General features: G+C 48.8%; 1 protein-coding gene across 3 annotated transcripts in view; it reads left to right on the top strand.

Moving 5' to 3' along the window:
- LOC123819436 (aminopeptidase O (putative)) overlaps positions 1-9,058 on the top strand; it is a 448,779-nt gene extending 439,721 nt beyond the window's left edge. For all 3 annotated transcript variants that reach the window (XM_045839793.1, XM_045839785.1, XM_045839784.1), the window contains 3 exons: positions 3,346-3,432; positions 5,145-5,289; positions 8,493-9,058. In XM_045839793.1, the coding sequence (XP_045695749.1) occupies positions 3,346-3,432; positions 5,145-5,285 (228 nt within the window). In that variant the 3' untranslated portion in view covers positions 5,286-5,289; positions 8,493-9,058. The remainder of the gene's footprint in view (positions 1-3,345; positions 3,433-5,144; positions 5,290-8,492) is intronic.
- Positions 9,059-17,414: the final 8,356 nt, after the last annotated feature.

Here is a 17,414-nt window from a genome sequence, read left to right as displayed (position 1 = left end):
GAGGAAGGGACGTCCCTGTCGGACTTCCCAAGTTCCTTCAGGGCCCCGTGTGGAAATAGATCTGGGAGAAATTGAGACAAAAGTCACTTCACCTCCAGCTTGTCAGGAAGACCTGGTTCCATGTGGTGACAAGTGGCTAAGCAAATTTCAAAGGCAATAAAAAGAGTTAAGGGATTAAAAAAATAAGGATTTTCTTTGTTTCTCCAAGAAATAGAGAGAAGTAAAAATCTGGCACAGGAGCAAGACATATCTGTTGGGCCCTCAGCCTCATGCAGCATCTCTGTGATGTCTTCTAAACATCCTGTTATTAAATACTGAGTGTGTTCAGTCCTTTTGTAATGAAAGACTTGTTGTTTATCCTGCTCTTCATGGGATGCGGAGGAGGGGTTGGCCTGTGCTTCCTGGATGCTATGTCAGCCTTCAGGGGTCAGAAGACCAAATCACTTATTAATCGTGGCAATAAACTATTTTTAACAGTAAGAGAAGTGGAAATATTGACTTCATACTGATTGTAAAAGAGCCTCTTTCACTCTGTTGTCCCTGGACCTTCTTCCACTTGTGGTAGGACCACCCCACGTGCCTCCCGCCCTCCCAGTGGCTTTACCACACTAGAAAGTAGCTCCTAATTTATGCTTTGTTGTTTCTGTATGTGTAAATAAAATGAAGGAGAGCATGGGAAGGAAAAATGAAAGGATAAACCCTACACTCTCAAAATCAGGTTTAAAAAATAAATTTGCCTCCAAGTTTCAGAGTGATAAACAGTTGTTGTCAGAGGCATGGCGTGGTCAGGTCCCCAGTCTGAGCTGTCACATATCCTGAAGCTGACAGAATTTGTTGGGGTCCCATGCACTGCCCCACCAAAAGCTGTGCCTTGTAAGAAGTGAGGCTCTTCCCATGGCCCAGAGCAGGCAGCAGAGCAGCATCTGGGCCTCCTAACTGTCCATCCCTGGGGTAGTCCTGGGGAGCTGGCCTCCGTCTTCACAAAGCTCCCAAAAGATACCGCTCGTGCATGGACAGGGCTAGTGGTGTCCAGGGCATTTAGAGGGCCATGAGCTGGGAGAGAATAAGATGGGGAAAGGCACCCAAGAGGGCCCTTTGCAGTCTCCCCAGTGTGTGACCTCTGGGCATGGACTGGGGGGGAGGGCCTGGGGATCTGGTTGTTCCAACAGCTTCGTCTGATTGCTGTGGTGTGAGGAGCTGGCTTCTCTGAGCTCTGTCACTTGTTCTTTTTGCTCAGAATGTGTCAGGGGCTTTCCCTCTCACGATCTGTTGTTGATTTCTGTTGGTTGCATAGGAAAACATTGAAGCTGGAAAGATTTCCGAGACCCATCCAGTCTGAGTGGCTTCCCTTTTGTTGTGTTGGTCTGAGGCTATTAGCACATTTCCATGTACCTCTGAAACTCTTTTTCATGGACATAAAGGCTTGTTGGTATCCTGTCCTTACAAGTTCAAATGGCCGGGCGACCCACAAGCAAAAGGCAGCATGGCCAGAGTCCCTGAATGAACACCCTGTCTGTGAGCACACTCTAGCCTTGGGGAGGGTTCTTTCCAAAAAAGTCTGTTTCTTTCCTTCATTCCTAATTGTTTATGTGTAAATCTATTTATAGTAGATTAAAGGAGATCTCTGGCCAAGTTGGTGGGTAATGATACAATTTACAGGGGCCCCAGCCAAAATGTTGAAATCACTTATATTTTACTGTTGCCACAGATGGGTTCCTGTTTCAAGGGGCTCCCTCTTTCAAAGGCAGTAAAGAGGGATGGAAGGGGGCTTTTCCAAATGCCTGTAATCACTTCTATGTATGGTCAGTGTTGAACCAATAATGGAATATAAAATGGTAGACTGCTAACTGGGTATAAGTGAGAGACCTTTGATGCAGTAGAAATTGGCCTGGGACTGGATTCTGAAAAAACTGAGGTAAAATTTTCATGTAAAGAAAGTACCCCGGGTGCAGAGAGATGCCAGGGGTTCTGCTCTCAGCAGAGGCAGCCAGTGCTGGGGTTCAGTTTTCGCCTTGTCTGCGGGGCCGAGTGGGTGGGAGGGGCCTGGAGGATTCTTGATGGCAAACCTCCAGTGAAGTGTGTCTTCATGGCACAGCATCCACGTTTAGTCTCTCTGTTTTCATTGTGTTGTACAAACCTAGCAGGAGCAAGTTGCGTGAAGGTGGTCCTCTTCTCGGCAGCCGGAGAGCAGTGTCTCCTTGCTTTCCTCTTTATCGTCACTATCAGCAGAGCAGCACTGAACTGTATTGGTTATTGCGGGAAATTAAGTCATTGTGATTTAAAGGAAATCTTCACTGACAGCCCTGAGCAGAGCACCAGCCACCTGAGGGGGGGCAAGGGGTGAGTGGTGGGCATTTAATTTCCCAGTTACATTTGTGTTTACCTGTTATCTTGTAAAATTGTCTTCAAAAACATCAGAACACCTAACTAAAACGTGCAATTTCCTCCCCTAAAGTTGGTAATAGTCCTAATGAGGAACATGGTTCTATTCTTAAAAAAATAAAATAAAATGAAATTTAAAACTAAAAGCATCAACATTAATGCCCTTCAGAGAGTATAATGGTCCCCCATTCTGTGTGGTTTCAGTTACTTATGGCCAACTGTGGTCCAAAAATATTAAATGGAAAATTCCATAAATAAACAGTTCAGAAGTTTTAAACTGCATGCTATTCTGAGCAGTGTGATGAAATTTCGAGCTACCTCGCCCTGTCCCACCCAGGACGTGACTCATCCCTTTGTCCTGAGTCTCCACGCTGCACACACTCCCCACACCCAGTAGTCACTGGCTGCCTCAGTGATCAGAGGGACCGTCACAGTGTCACAGTCCTCATGTTCAGTTCACCGTCATTTTACTTCACAACGGCCTCGAGACGCCAGAGTGGGATGCCGACATTGGGCTATGCCAGAGAGAAGCTATATTTTAAGTGAAAAGGTGAAAAGTTCTTGACTTAACACAGAAAAAAAATCATTAGCTGAGGTTTGCGAATATCTGTGATAAGAACGAATCTTCTATTCATGAAATTGTGAAGGAGGAAAAAGAAATTCATGCTAATTTGCTTTCACACCTCAAACTGCAAAAGTTAGAGCCACAGTGTGTGATAAGTGGTTAGTTAAGGTGGAAGAGTTTTTAAGCTTTATCAGTGTGTGTAGGAAAAAAACATAGTACATATAGGGTTTGATACCACCTCAGGTTTCAGTCATCCAAGGGGTCTTAGAACATACCCCTTGAGGGTAAGAGGGGATACTTTAACTTTTTCCTAACACAGAAGGCTCTCAGTCATTAATCTCTTTAGGCTTATAAAAATCTAACAGTTTGTTGCTTATTGAATTTTCTCATTTCTTAAGGTTCGCCATCGGTGGTGTGAACTCATTGTTAAGCACAAATACACAAAAGCGTATAAACATGTGGAGAAATTCCTTCAAGAGGATCAGGTGAGTTGCATTTTTCCCCATTTTGCAGCAGATGGAGATTCTGTAAATGCTGTCCTGGCCCCAATCTGGTATACTTAATGCAGAGATCCAACTATGACATAAATGTAAACATCCCCCCCAGATTTTGAAGATGTTGGTAGGAGCTTACCTACCACACTCTGAAGCTGATTTTCCCTCCTCGATGTCCCTTTAAAACATGGAACCATGTTCCTTAGAGGCACCGTTGGCTGGTTTTACCTGGCTAGGGCCTGTTGCCATTGCCAAGTGAAGTGCGTGCAGACTTCACAGCACTGCTGAGCCTCAGGACAGTGTGGCTTAGTGATGCTGCGCTGTGTGTCTTTGTCTTCGCTGGCCCCAGTATATGAAAGTATATGAGAAGATTAGATGGACAACCCCAGTCAGCTGCATAGTCTGGGCTGTGTCTGCATCTGCCATTCCAGGCCAGGCTCTGGCTCACCAGGGGAAAGTGGTCACCTTCCCAGGAGCCTGCAAGAAGTGCCTGTGTGTGTGTGGCCGTGTTTGGGGATGTCCTTTTTGTCGCCTCTGCACCCACCCGGCCACACTTGCCCTGGTGTGGCTGTCCACTGTGCCTGGGCGAAGTTGCTGCCCGGTACTGTGGGCTGACAGGATGGAGCCATGTCTCAGTGGGGCACAGAGTGGGGGCAGAGCAAACAAAAGGACTTTTGAGCGGGCTGGAGTGTGGGGGCTGCCAGCAAGTAAAGACTTGTTGTTCCCACAAAGAGAAATGCATGACTTTGTACCAGAAGAAATGTCACATTTGCACAGTGGAGCAGGAGGTGTTTGGAAATACAGAGGGGAGTATAAGGGGGACAAATGCAAGAGAAACTTAAGGTCTTTTCTTAAAACCAAAATTAACTGCAGTATCCTTAGAACCATGATCCTTGCCAGATAAGGATTACCATATCTCAGCCTTTTCAGGAAAGTCTTTGAACCTCTGACTGAACCCAAGGTTTTGTCTTGCGCTGTCTTTGAGATCCTTATTTAATTTGCTCCTGAAGAATGTAATCCATGGCATAACCAAGTGTAGAACAAGGGGAAGGCAGAACCAAAGGGTCTTTTTGCCTTCCAGAACATAATTGCCTGTTTTTAAAACTGTAGGAAAAATGCAGATGTGAGTCTTTGCAGCACTGTGTGTGAAACAGAAGAGCCAGTGTTTGCCACAGAGCAGGGCCACAGCGGGGACTGCAGTCGGCCTGGGCTGAAGCTGCAGGCCTCTATTCCCCGCTGGTGTGATGGCCGTTGCGGCCTGGCCCCATGCAATGTGTTAGCCTTTGTTTCCCAGCAGTGCCTGGGGCGCACACTTGCCTGTGGTGTGCACATGGTACCTCGGTGCTCTGTGTGCTGCACAGGCCTCTGTAGGGGTCTCAGGAGACCCTCCGAGCATCTGTCCAGAGCTCTGACACAGCTTTTCTAGAGACAAGTTCACTGTCGTCAGTTCTTCATCAGTGAGATCACCGAGGTTCTGTTGACAACTAGAGTTGATAGCTAAGAATACCTTGGTGTTTCAATGAAAATAAGAGAAGGGATTGAAAAGTACAGGTTCCAAAAGTACAAATATTCAGCTGCCTGGTCTTTTCTAGGCTCTTTGTAACTTCTGGACCAGCACGTTTGTGTGAAATGACCACAGACTGTGCAGTTCACGCAAGTTTCCTTTTCTCACACTCTCTGGCCTCTTCCCCTGCCCCCCACAGGCCATGGGCATTTACCTCTACGGGGAGCTGATGGTGCATGAGGACGCCAGGCAGCAGCGGCTTGCCCGCACCTGCTTCGAGCTGACCAAGGAACTGATGGATAGATGCTCAGCCCAGGTGGTGGCTGAGATGCTGTTTTAAAAAGGTAATTCTCTCTCACTCCTTTCCCCATTGTTTGTTTCTAACTGGAGATTCCTCTTAGGAGCCAAATAAATGAAAAGGCACATGGTGAGCTGAGAGCACCCACCGTATCAGTGCTGTGCTCTGGCTTGGGTGGCCTGGAGGCCACAAAGCAGGGGGGGTGCCTGCTGGCAGTCCCTCCAACTCGTCTGGTGAGTGGTCACCAGAGAGCAGAGGCCACCCACCCAGGCAGAACAGTGCTCTTTGGCACAGTCTGGGCCACTTCAGTTTTGTTATTTGTGGGAAAAGAAGTCGGGGAGGAGCATAACCTGAACAGGATTAGAGGGTGGAGGGGTAAGGTCAGCGGAAGTGCTGGTCCCTGGTCTCCAAGGTGAGGGTGATGCGGGAGTGCGTCACCAGGCGACCCCACTCCTGAGCCGCATGCTAGCCTTGCTTCTTCGGGACTGCGGGAGGACCCCAGGCTGCTCCGTGGACACCACCCCTTCGAGACCCCGTGCGTCCTCAGGCAGGCTTGTTCTTTACTTGGTTGTGCTGGAGCAGAATTTCCTCCTAAATTATTTAAATTGCTTTTTCTGTTAATTGTGCTTGGAATTGACCTGCTAGATTTTCATGCTAACAGGTTTAAAATGTTGGTTTCTGCTTTTTAGGAGTAATGTAGCAATGATACCTAAACTTTTAAAGTAGAACTCTGGGATTGTAAGTGTATTGTTTTTCTCTAACAATCATTATTTCTGTATCTTCTCAGTTGTTCTTCCAGGTTTTACATGCTGTAATAGGGTATGTTTAATTTGTGTCTTTTTGAACTTCAACATCAGATTTCAGTCATTCATGTTATATATACGTGTGTGTATATATAGCTTCTCTATAAATATAATTTTAATGGCTATTTAATATTTTATGTTGCTTAACCCATTGTTGGACATCTACTTTGTTAACCACTTCTGTCTAATACGTCTAAATATATAATCAGAAAGGACTCGAGTACTAAGGAAAGAAAAAAATTTTTCTAAGGGAAGGAGGCAGTGGGGACAGTCGCAGGACCGCACCTCTAGCGAGGGGACAGCTGTGCGCAGATGTCCCCCAGAACACGTCCGGGGCAGCCTCAGACCCTCGGCACAGATGGGCCAGTTTTGAATAGAACAGTCGCACAGTTATCTTGTTGCCAACCTCGTGTAGTAATCAGCATAAATCAGATTTCACTTTAGATGTTGAATTTCACGGCGAGTTTGTATTTCCTGAAGTGTGTGAAACTGCACTGGGCAGCCTGTTCTCTGCTCGCCCCTGTTCTGAGCTGTGGGAACCACAGTGGGCACTGAGCTCTCATGACTCCTCTTTGTGAGGTTTTTGCCCAGAGCAGGAAAAGGAGTGGTCCCGGGGACACCCGGGGACCCCCCGGCTGCTTTTCGCTTCCTCTCTGAAATGGTCCTGCCTGTCCCAGCCCCTTCTGGATGATCTGGGGGCCATGTGCATGCCCCTCTGCCCCTGCCTCCACTTTTCTCAGTTAAGATCAGTGACTTGCCATCCCAAGAGGGGCCCCTCCAGACGTCCCAGACCACTTACAGGGTGGGCCCCCGGTTAAGGCAGGGGCATGGCTTCACTAATTCTGCCACAGAGGATAGTTAGTGTGTTTTTAATGTCATGTTCCAAAACTGGCACTGGCATTTGCATGGTCTTCTATGAGTCCTTTTGATTAAAATAGTTATCCCTCTAGGACACCAACTAAATGAATAACAACAAAAAAGTAAAACGCATTGGGTAGCATAGCAGGCCTGGAGGGGATGTCGTCGCCTGTGTCCAAGGAGACAGTGTGTGCGGTGTGGGCTGTGAGCGCGCGGGCACGGCGGCTCCAGAGTGCTCTGGCTGCTTGGGTTCCTGGCATGCTGATTTGTGACTTAAGATTAAAATCACATTGCCAGGGATTACCACGCAACCATGACCTTGGCTGCTCTCCAGAAGCCATAGTCACTCTCTCTCTGCAGTTTGGAGAACAGATGCATCTTATAGCTCTTCTCTGGAAACAGAAGAATCCAGCCGCTATGGAAGACACTCGCCAGCCCTTTCATTATGCCCAGCTGAAGACCTCTCTGACGAGGTGCAGAGCTTAGCTGATTGGTGAACAGTGACTGGTTTCCGCCTTGTTCACAGTGGCTAAGTTCTGCACCTGAAGAGAAGGTGAGATGGGGACAGTTAAGTTGGAGCCGCTGGGGCAGAGGCCACTGCTGAGCGGTCAGCTCGGGTGCCGAGCACGATTGTGGAGGAGGAGAGACCTGCTCGGCCCCAAGGATGCTCTTTCTCCTGTCATGAATGCAAGGAATGTACCAAAGTCTACAGAACTATTAACTCCACTAATTAGACATCTCTCTGAAAGGTCAAACATATTGAACGCTGCAAAAATTATTCTTATAAAAAGCTAAAACCAAATGCATCACAATAATTGAGTAAAACTATGTCAGCGGTTTATTGCATGTGAGTGGGGCTGGGCGCTTTCACAGCAGATCCTTGTACTTCCCTGAGCGCGGTGACTGTCTCTTGTATTTGCAGCCTAGGTCTCTGTGTCTTCTGCAGCCCCCAGTGGAACCATGCAGGCAGCTCCCAGCGGAGGCACTGCTTCGCCGGGCTGTCAATTGGACCCGCCCTCCGGTGCCTACTGAGCTGATATCAGTTCTCATTTTACACACTGGCTCAGTTCAGCAGGAACAGGAGTCGAGCCCTCAAGCAAAAAGCCTTCCTGTTTGTAAGTGCCCAGACGCTCAGGAGCTGGGACTCCACTCACCGAAGACAGGTCACAGCATCGGCCACCAGACCTCAGCCAAAGTGCTGGCCCCCATCTGTATGTGGTCCTGCAGTGTGGGTGTTGGAGAGTTGTTAACCTCCAAAGGTGGAATGCGGAGAGCATCACGCAAGTGTGATGCAGGCAGTGCCCACGTGTGTCACGGGGTGGTTGTGGGTCTGAAATGGGCTCTCTGGTATCTGTTGTGTGAATGAAGCTCCAGTTACAGTGCTGGCTTTCACAGCCACACGCAAGCACGGCGAATAGCCATGGTGCCGCTGGGCGCCCCTTTGTTAGGGCTGTGAGAGGTGCCTGGGTCTCATCCTGGCCTCCACTCAGAGTTAGCTCTCCAGAGCGGAGAGCACACAGAGGTCCTCCTTTACAAGAATTCCTCTGTTGTGACCGGGCAGTAAATTTTATTACTGTTTCCTTTGCAGGAAAGATCACAGCAAGATTCTTTCTCATAATCTCGTAGCCCTGGTGGGACCAGGATTGCACTGACCCTGGACATCAAAAGAAGGATTACAGGGCCACTGAAGCCATCTGCCGACATCAGCGTCTCTGCCTTGGTGCTTCTCTTTGCAGAGGCCGCTCTCAGCAGAACACGTGTGAGAGCACAGCCTGCATAGGGCCCAGGGGCCTTGTCACCCACCCTGAATGTGCCCCCCAACACACTGAACCTGCACTGGGCCTGAGCTGAAGGCAGTTCTTTCACAAAAGTGGTGCAAGACACCTGTGACGCGTCAGGAAACCTGCTGAACGCTCCGCGTCAGCCCTTTGAGCACATGGCTGCCTTGGATAGTTGTGTGACCCTGAAAAGTCAGTTTCTCTATGGGGACCAGTGAACGCTGTTTGGTGGTTTCCTCTCACTCATTTCAGAAAGATTCTGCAGAATTATTTTAATTTCATTCTTTAGATTTTCCCCCAAATTTTATTACCTGTTGGTGAAAGTATAGGATAAGAATCCAATAAGATGTATTAATAATAAAATGTAATGGATTAACATTTTTGTATGCCTGTTTGCTTCTGAATTTAATACTGTCTTTAAAAAGGCAGCCCAACACCCTGGAAGGCTGACAGGCAGCACGTGGGTCCCTCACCCCACAGTGACCCTGTGGGAGCCTTGGTGCTGCCTTTCTTTCCCACAAATGTTGGAAGTTTAAAAAAACAGGCAGGTCCTGACCAGTGCAGCTCAGTTGGTTGGATGTTGTCGTGCAAAAGGTCACCAGTTCGATTCCTGTCAAGGCACGTGCCTGAGTTGTGGGTTTAGTCAGCAACCGATTGATGTTATCACATCATTGTTTCTCTCTTTCTATCCTCCTTCCCCTCTCTCTAAAATCAGTCAATCTTTAAAAAAAAAAAAAAGGCAGAAACTAAGTTTCCCAGTGTCATCCAAAGGACAAAAGGGTTTAAAGCTCCACAAGTAGGCACAACGGTTGGTGCTGTCACATGATGTCCAGAGTGAACTTGAACCTGTGCAGCTCCACCGGACTCTGGGGCTTGTTCACCTGACCCTGACTCTGCATCTGGCCCCTGTGGGGTGAAGCGCAGCTTTCACACAGTCCTCTCCAGTCCTCAGGTTCAGCAGTGACCGTCGTTCCAGAAGGGTTTGCTCCATGCTGTCACATGTGCTCTGCATGTGATTATGGGTGCTGTTCACCATGTTGGTAGAAGAATCAAAGTTTGAACGTTTATTCAAAATTTGAAAAAGTGATGCCTCTTCTCTGTGGTTGGTGGGTGTTTGGCGTTCCATGAGGTAGGGCCAGAAGGGGCCTGGGGCACAGCCAGCACCCCTCCGGATACCTGTGTGCAGAAGGCAGTGGCACCTGCTCGGGGGGCTGTGGGCACCAGCTGGCCCAGTGGTTTGGTGTGGCCCAGTTTTTCTAGGAAGGTGAGATCATACATTTTTTGCCTTCAGAAACCACGTGTCCTTAGCCGAACTGCTCCACGTGTGGGTGCACAGCAATGGCTGGCCCCTCCAGTGGCCACTGAGTCCTGACACTGGTCCTGAGCTCCAGTCATGGCCGCTGGGTGACCGTCAGTCATGGAAGAGCCGTCAGAACCCAGGCCCCAAGTTTCAGCAGATCCTGTGGGAAGTCGTCCTGTGCGGCTGGCAGACCGGCACCTCGTGCCAGGTGTTGTTCCCGTAGGAGAGGAGGAGTGAGCCTGCCCCTGTCGGCACCTCTCGGTGCTCCAGCCACACCCAGTCACCCACCTCACTCCAGTGAACAGCTTCCCCAGCTTGTTGGTTCAGCATCTTCTGAGAGGCTGGAGAGGGCCTCCTGGCTGAGGCCCCAGGAGTCCAGAGGGACCACCAGTTAGTGAAACAGCTACGACTAGAACTCTTCCTTTTGTAAGTTTTTCATTTGTTTAAAAAAACTGAAAGCTCTGTATTGGTAACTGGTGGGCGACCTGGCATCTAGTAGGATAAGTGTTAGAAGTGGGCTGTGCGCCCCTCGGTGCTCCCTCAGCACCAATGTAGCGCCTGCTGAGAGAGGCCCTGGGCCAGGCAGGCATGCTTGCAGAGGGCCCAAGAGCTCCAGGGACAGGTTGGACTGTCTACGCCCAGGATGTGGTTAGCCAGTGAAGGGGAAGCCTGCCCTTCCCAAGCAGACTTAATTCTATCTCCAAGGTCACATGTTAAGTAATAGGATATAATGTGGGTCCGTAGGACTTGGAGTTTTCCTTCCCAACCCAGTGCCTCTGAGGGTGTGGGCCTTTCATTCACCAATAAACTCGTGTCATTCAGCCAGCCAATATTTGAGAAGCCTGAGCTCCTGATCCAATCAGCTGTAAGGATGGGCCTAGGTGAGGGTGGGGCCAGACCACAGCTTTGGAAGGCATGGACCTGGAACTTCATCTTGTACATTTAAAGTCACTGTGGCCGCAAAGACCTGTCCAAATGGGAGCCTGGTACACTCTTTTAGCAGCATTATTTCTGATGTTCCTCCCAAGAACATCTTGGTAGTCTCAGTCTTCCCCCAACCCCATCTGAGCAGCTGTGAAGGTGTCAGCTGTCCTCTGGGCTGTGTGTGGGTATGGTGATGGGAATGAGCCTGTCTCCCAGCAAGGTGACACTTCCACTGAGCAGAGGTACCAGGACATAGGAGGGTTCCACAACCTACTATGGGTTCCCTAGTCTAGTGAAAACAAACCTTAGTCTCCTCTGCCAGACCCTACAGCTTCCTTAAGCTGTATGTGGACTTGACCCTGAAACGGGGTCAGCATTAGCCATCAGGCAGGAACCAATCCTTCCACAGGGACTGCCGTGGGCCCCTGCCCAAGAGTGGGGTCCTCAAGTTAGATGACGGGCCCACTGAGCCCCCGTGAGCTGGGCAGATGGCAGCACCCCAACCAGGCGGTGAGGCTCAGAACCAGCAGTTTTGTCAGCGGTTGGCAGGCTTACTAAAGGGGTGAGAAGAGGCAGTTCTGTCCTCTAAGCAAGTTAATTGGATAATTGCCCAGCAGCTGTGCTGGGAGAATAAAGGGTCCCAGAAATGTAAGTGCTGCTTCACCCCGGAGACGACAGGCCCAGGCCCTGGAGCCGGTTGACGGGACCAGGCAAACAGGCTCTGTCAGCCTGTGGTTGGACCCTAGTGGGCCAGCCACTGATATCCCCAGTGCCCCAGGTCGGGGTGGGGGGAGTGGCTGTGACACGGTGGTCTGCCCCAGCAGCCCCCTTCCCTCTTGCCCACCTGGAGTTAGACTGAGGGGCTGGGCTTTGGAAGGCGGGAGCACAGGGGCTTTGGGCAAGCAGCCAGAGCAGGAGAGGCTGGGAGCCTTAGCCGGACCAAGGCCGGAAGTGGCGGGGGCAGGGGGAGGGGCTACACAGGAAAGAAATGCAAGAGAAGACTGTTCAGTTCTCCCTCTTTGCTTCTATTTTTGGATTAAAGGGTTTTAAAGCATTTATTTTTGTTGGAATTTCAAATTAAAACATTGAAATAATAGTCTCCATCCCAAATAAGGTATGGAGATGTCACATTAACAGGCAGAACCCAGAGCCCCAAGTATAGGAACCAGAAATGGAAGCTGCATTCCTGATCTTCAGCCATGCCTTTCAGTGACCAGCAGATCCCTAAAAGGTTGCAGACAGACGTTTCCGGCACACTGGGGCTCACTCCCGACCCCTGCACGGTCAGCAGGACCCCCGAGGCCCTGGGTGGGGTCAGGGGAGTGGTGTAGGCCACCTGCTCACATAGCAGCCTGCCACAGTCGGACCTCACCGAAGAGACCTGTAGCAGGCTGGGTGGACAGCAAGGCTGAGTGACTTATGACCAAAAGCCAGATTTTTAGTTTTCTGTTCTAGCCCACCACCTTCTCAGGCTACAGATGCAGCCAGCAGGGCCGGGAAATGAAGAATGTGAGAAGGAATCTGCCCAACACTTTGTGGAGGCAGGAGGCAGACCCACCCTGGTGAGTGAGACAGTCTGTCCCAGCATGTCTCCTGCCAAACAGAACTCTGGGTGTCCCAGGCCTGTGGCCTCTGATGGCCAGCCTCCCTGGGCTAGCAGAGCCTGCCACACCCCATTCCAGAGAAGTCAAGGAAGGGGTGCCATCCCTGGCACTTTGCCAGCAGGTACTTTGGGGTGAGATGGCCCTTTGGAGCACCCCCTCCAGGGCACCTTGAGCTGAGTCATCTCCAAGAGCAGAGAGAGGGAGCTGACCCTGTGTGCAGGGCCCAGCCACACCAAGGACTCCATGCACAGGTGGCAGGGGTGGAGGTGGGGACCCAAGCCTGGACCTCCCGGAGGTGTCCCAGCCCAAGGTTGGGGCTCAGTGGGGAAGGAATGAACTCAACCCCCCAGGTCACTATGCTGATGATAGTAACCTTTTCCCTCCCTGGCTGGGCCCTGAGGGTATACCAGGTGGAAGGGAAGAGAAGCCTTTTGGGGCTATTCAAGGACCAGATTTTATAGATCTTTTCCCACCTTTTGTACTATCTGGGAGATTGATCGGCTAATAAGGCCATTTCTGTTACAGTCTGATGACTAGTTTGTATGGGAAAAGACTCCTGAGTTGAGCCTAGGGACAAAAGAAGCAACCAGAGAACTACAAAGGTTCCTAGGACTAGCACTGGCCTCCGACAGCCCCTTGCCTGGGAGGATGGGTCTACGTCCAGGCATCGGAGCATAGGGGCACCCCAACCTCAGAGGAGCCCAGCCAAAGGGGCCCACTCTTGGGGGCTGGGTCTGGGAAAGCAGAGAAACCCCTCCGTGTGTGTGTGCAGCAAGGCAGAACGTAGAACAGCAGATAAAGACCTCTGACTACGTTTCCATTTTCTTCAGAAAAGGAATCGGGTCCCTGCCAAGTGTCTTTTGAGATAAAAACAACTTCAGAGGTTTGGCTTCTCAGCCCGAAGGACTGGGATGGGAGACAGGAAGACGGCTCTAAAGGCCTGTGCCCAGCCCTTTCAGCACTACTCGACTGGGGCTCACCCAGACAGCGCCAGCTGCTTGAACCTCACCAACCACAGCTGCAACCTGAGGGTGGGGGTCATGGGTGCTCCCTGCAGGGCACCTGCCCCGCAGTCACGACCCAGAGCCTTCCTGGTGCGGCTCCTGCCTGTGAGCTCTCTCATCGCCCAGTCCCTACTTTTCTGCACTGATAATCCTCCCTTGTCACACAAGATGGGGCTGAACAAGCCTTGGAAGCCGAAGTGTGTGTCCTAAGGCTGGAGAGGACAGTAGTGGCAAGATCTGAAAGGCAGGTGTAAAGGCAGAGCTCGGCTGGAGAGCCTGGCGCTCTTGCCCCCACACCAGTCCCCACAGTCTGACGGCATGATTTAAGTCTCAGCACTTTTCAACAAAAGTTAGATTTAAGGAGGGAGACTGTAGAAAAATGTGCATTATAGGGAGAAATAGATTAAATAGGGGACTGTTTTAGTATTTGCTGATGGGATGGTGTGCAGGTGTGTGTCTCTGTAGGGTAATAAAGACATACCATAATTTAAGGGAAAGGAATTGTAGCTTTATTTATAAACAAGATGTGAAAGGGACCTGTAGGAATTGTGGCTTCAGCACACCTGAAAGCAGAGAAGGTTGTCTGTAGAGCAGGAAAGTGATTATTACCTGTCACAGAGGCTGGACAGGTTTCCACTCAGGAAGCTGGGTCATGGCCCTCAAGCTGCTGCCGCCAGGGATGCTCACCAGGCCGGTCGTTAGGCCAACTTCTCTTTATTTGGGGATGTGTGGATCCAACATAGAAAACACGATGGCCAATGTTAGAACATAAGTCCTGTGAATAAACTATAAAATGCCACTGTGCTGATGAAATTGTAGAGAACAGCAGTACAGATGTCTGTCTGAAGGTACACAGGGTGCTCGGGCCTCCTTTCCTTCACAGCATTATTCAACAGTAAGCCTGTCTAGGAATAAGCAAACATGCTTATTTGTTGATGACTACTTTTTTTGCATACATCAGAAGTGCAAACAAATATAAACCATATGTAAGCAAAAGGTAAGTTTCCATCTACTTGTTCACCTCATCCAAACTAATCACAGTTAGGAGATTGACAGGAGAGACTCTAAGGGTATGCTCCAGCAAACACATGTCTGCACCCTCTGGTTTTATACATAGACACAGAATATACACTGATCTTTCCCTATGACAGAACAGCCCAAGATTGCAGAACTCTGCCTCTGTTGTGATGGCTCCATTGTCCGAATATCACCTAACTTGGGAGCCCTACCCTGAATAATTGTGAGAATTAAATGATTTATGTAAAACCCTGATAACCTGGCATCAACAATGAAGGTATGTGTTACTTATTCTATGATTGCTGGTTTATTTAATTTATTTAAACAGCAGCCTTTGAGTTGTTGCCAGGGGGTGACTGTTCGAAGCAATGCTGCTGTGAGCAGTCCTGGGCACCTGGGTCCAGGCACAGCGTGTCTTGTGGAATGATTCCCAGATTTGCTCACTGTGGTGGGAATGCAACCTGAATGGTAGGCACCTGTGAAGAACCAATTTTTTTTTGTTATTGGATAAAATATATATAATTTTGTTTAATATTTTTATTGTAAATGGACATAAAATGTATCATTTTAACCATTTTCAAGTGTACAACTAAGTGGCATTAAGTCCATTCACATAGTTGTGGAACCATCACTGCCGTCATCTCCAGAGCTGCTTCATCTTCCCAAAGTGAAGCTCTGTCCCCATGTAACACTAACCTTATATTCTCTCTCCCTCCCTTCCCCACTCTCATCCCTGGCAACCACTATTCTTTTTGTCTCTATAAATTGGACTACTTTAGGTATTTCATGTGAGTGGAATCATACAATATTTGTCTTTTGTGACTGGCTTTGTCACTTAGCAAAATATCTTCAAGGTTCATCCATGTTGTAGCATGTGTCTGAATTTCATTCCTTTTTTAAGGCTAATATTCCACTGTGTAAATAGACTGTATGTCATGTATCCATTTATCGTCAGTGGACAGGTAGTTGGGTTATTTGTACATTTGGCAATTGTGAATGGTGCCGCTATGAACATCAGTGGAAACATATCTCAGTCTCTGCTCTCAAATCTTGTGGGGATGCACCTAAAAGTGTAATCGCTGGATCATACGGTGATTCTGTTACCACGCAGTTTCCAGGATGTATACGTTTTCAATGTTAATATTTTGGTCTTTTCCAACCAGATATGAAAAAATTTTCTGTGTTTCTCAGAAGCTGTGTTAAATATTTTTAAAGCTTTCAAAGTCACGTGTTTCTCCTGCTATTAATCTGAGTGCATGTTTGTGCCCTGGCCCCTGTGTCTCTATGTTAATGGCCTTTTTCTTACTGATTTATAACAACACTTATAAGTTAGAAAATGAGTTCTTTGTCATGTGTTGCAAATACTTTTCGCCAGTTTGTTATTTATATTTAGATTTTTGGTCATTTTGTTTTTTATTTCTGTATGATTGGTTTTATCCTTCTGTTGTGGTTTCTGGGCTTTGAGTCTGACATAGAAAGGGCCTTGAGGACTGAACATGTTGGATTCTTGGAAGTCTGCAAATGATGTGGTTGGAGCCTCAGGGCCTCCCCACATCCCCTTCTCCCCAGCACCCTCTCCTCCTCTGCACCCCGAGGACCAAGAAGTCTTCCTAAAGCAATGACCCCTGCAGAGGCTTTGAACTTGTACCCCAACCCCAAAGGCAGGCACTCCAGTGGAGGAGGGGAGCCCAAGGGCTGAAAAACAGGGTTTCTGTGCAAGTCTGCAAACGAAAGATGAGATGGAATTCTAAATGAACTATAACAACATTCTTTCTACATGTTGGGAGCAGGGAAGTTCTGAATTCACAAACTAATTTTTTATTTAGCCAAGTACAGACCGTCTTCCCAGAACAGCAGCAGCCTTCCTACCACCCCCATCCCTCCTCCCTTTCCAAACGGAACTGCTAGAGCCTTCTCTGGAGAAAACACATGCCCCATAAAACAGCCCTTCAGGCACTGACATTTGGTGACGAAGGCAGGCAGGCATTTTGTTTTGATGTTTACTTTCATCTCGGAAGTACAAATCCAACTGCATTTTCCGCCACCATTGTTTCCCTATTGATGGAAATGCCTTCATCATATACTAAGTCCCAATACAGATTAATTTCACACACACTTACTGGGACCCTATTGTGTGCCTGTAACTATTCTGGGTACTTGTGAGGATGGTCAAAGAAGAGCAAGCACAATACATAAATTATTGTAATTGTGTGTGTGTGTGTGTGTGTGTATAAAGCAAGCATAATCCATACCTGGTTTCTAGGAGGTGTTGTGTGTTAGGGACATGAGCCGACATAGTGTAGGACAAGGGGTGGAGAGTGGGGTGCTGCTGTCAGAGGGGCGATCGTGAAGGTGTCATGGAAGCCATGATGTGTGAGTAGGTGTAGGAACTGGCTGTGCACTTGGGAGGGAGGGTGTCAGCAAAGCTCATACAAAGGCCCTGGGGTTGGTGTGTTGGAGTAGCTGCCAGGATCCCGTGGGGCTGGTGGGGTAAGTGGGTTAAAGGGGTTATAGAGAATATTAGGAGATGAAGTCAGAGAGTAAAAGGGGGTCCAGATTGTATAGGGCCTTCAAAGTCATTTTAAGAATGTTGGGTTTTACTCAGTGAAGGGGGAAGCTTTTGAGATGCTTTGAACAGCTGTGTGACACGCTAAGGAGCCTGAGGACCATTGGCTGGAGCCACAAGGAGGATGCTGTGCTGTGCTGTGCTCCCTCTCAGGCAGCTCCCCCAGCCGCTGAAATGACTCAGGCTTTAGAATACGTGGTGGTATGTGGTGTACTTCACTCTACTCCATTATGATTCACTCTCAGGCTTTTCCTGGCTGTTCTCTAATGTTTATTTTTCCAGATGAAATTCAGAATCAGAGTCAGATTATGTAGTTA

This window comes from Phyllostomus hastatus, unplaced genomic scaffold, assembly GCF_019186645.2.
Source record: "Phyllostomus hastatus isolate PE091 unplaced genomic scaffold, TTU_PhHast_1.1 phas_contig_312, whole genome shotgun sequence".
NCBI classification, from domain to species: Eukaryota; Metazoa; Chordata; class Mammalia; order Chiroptera; family Phyllostomidae; genus Phyllostomus; species Phyllostomus hastatus.
The sequence above is the reverse complement of the archived record's forward strand: the minus strand, read 5'-3'. Positions and strand labels throughout refer to the sequence as shown.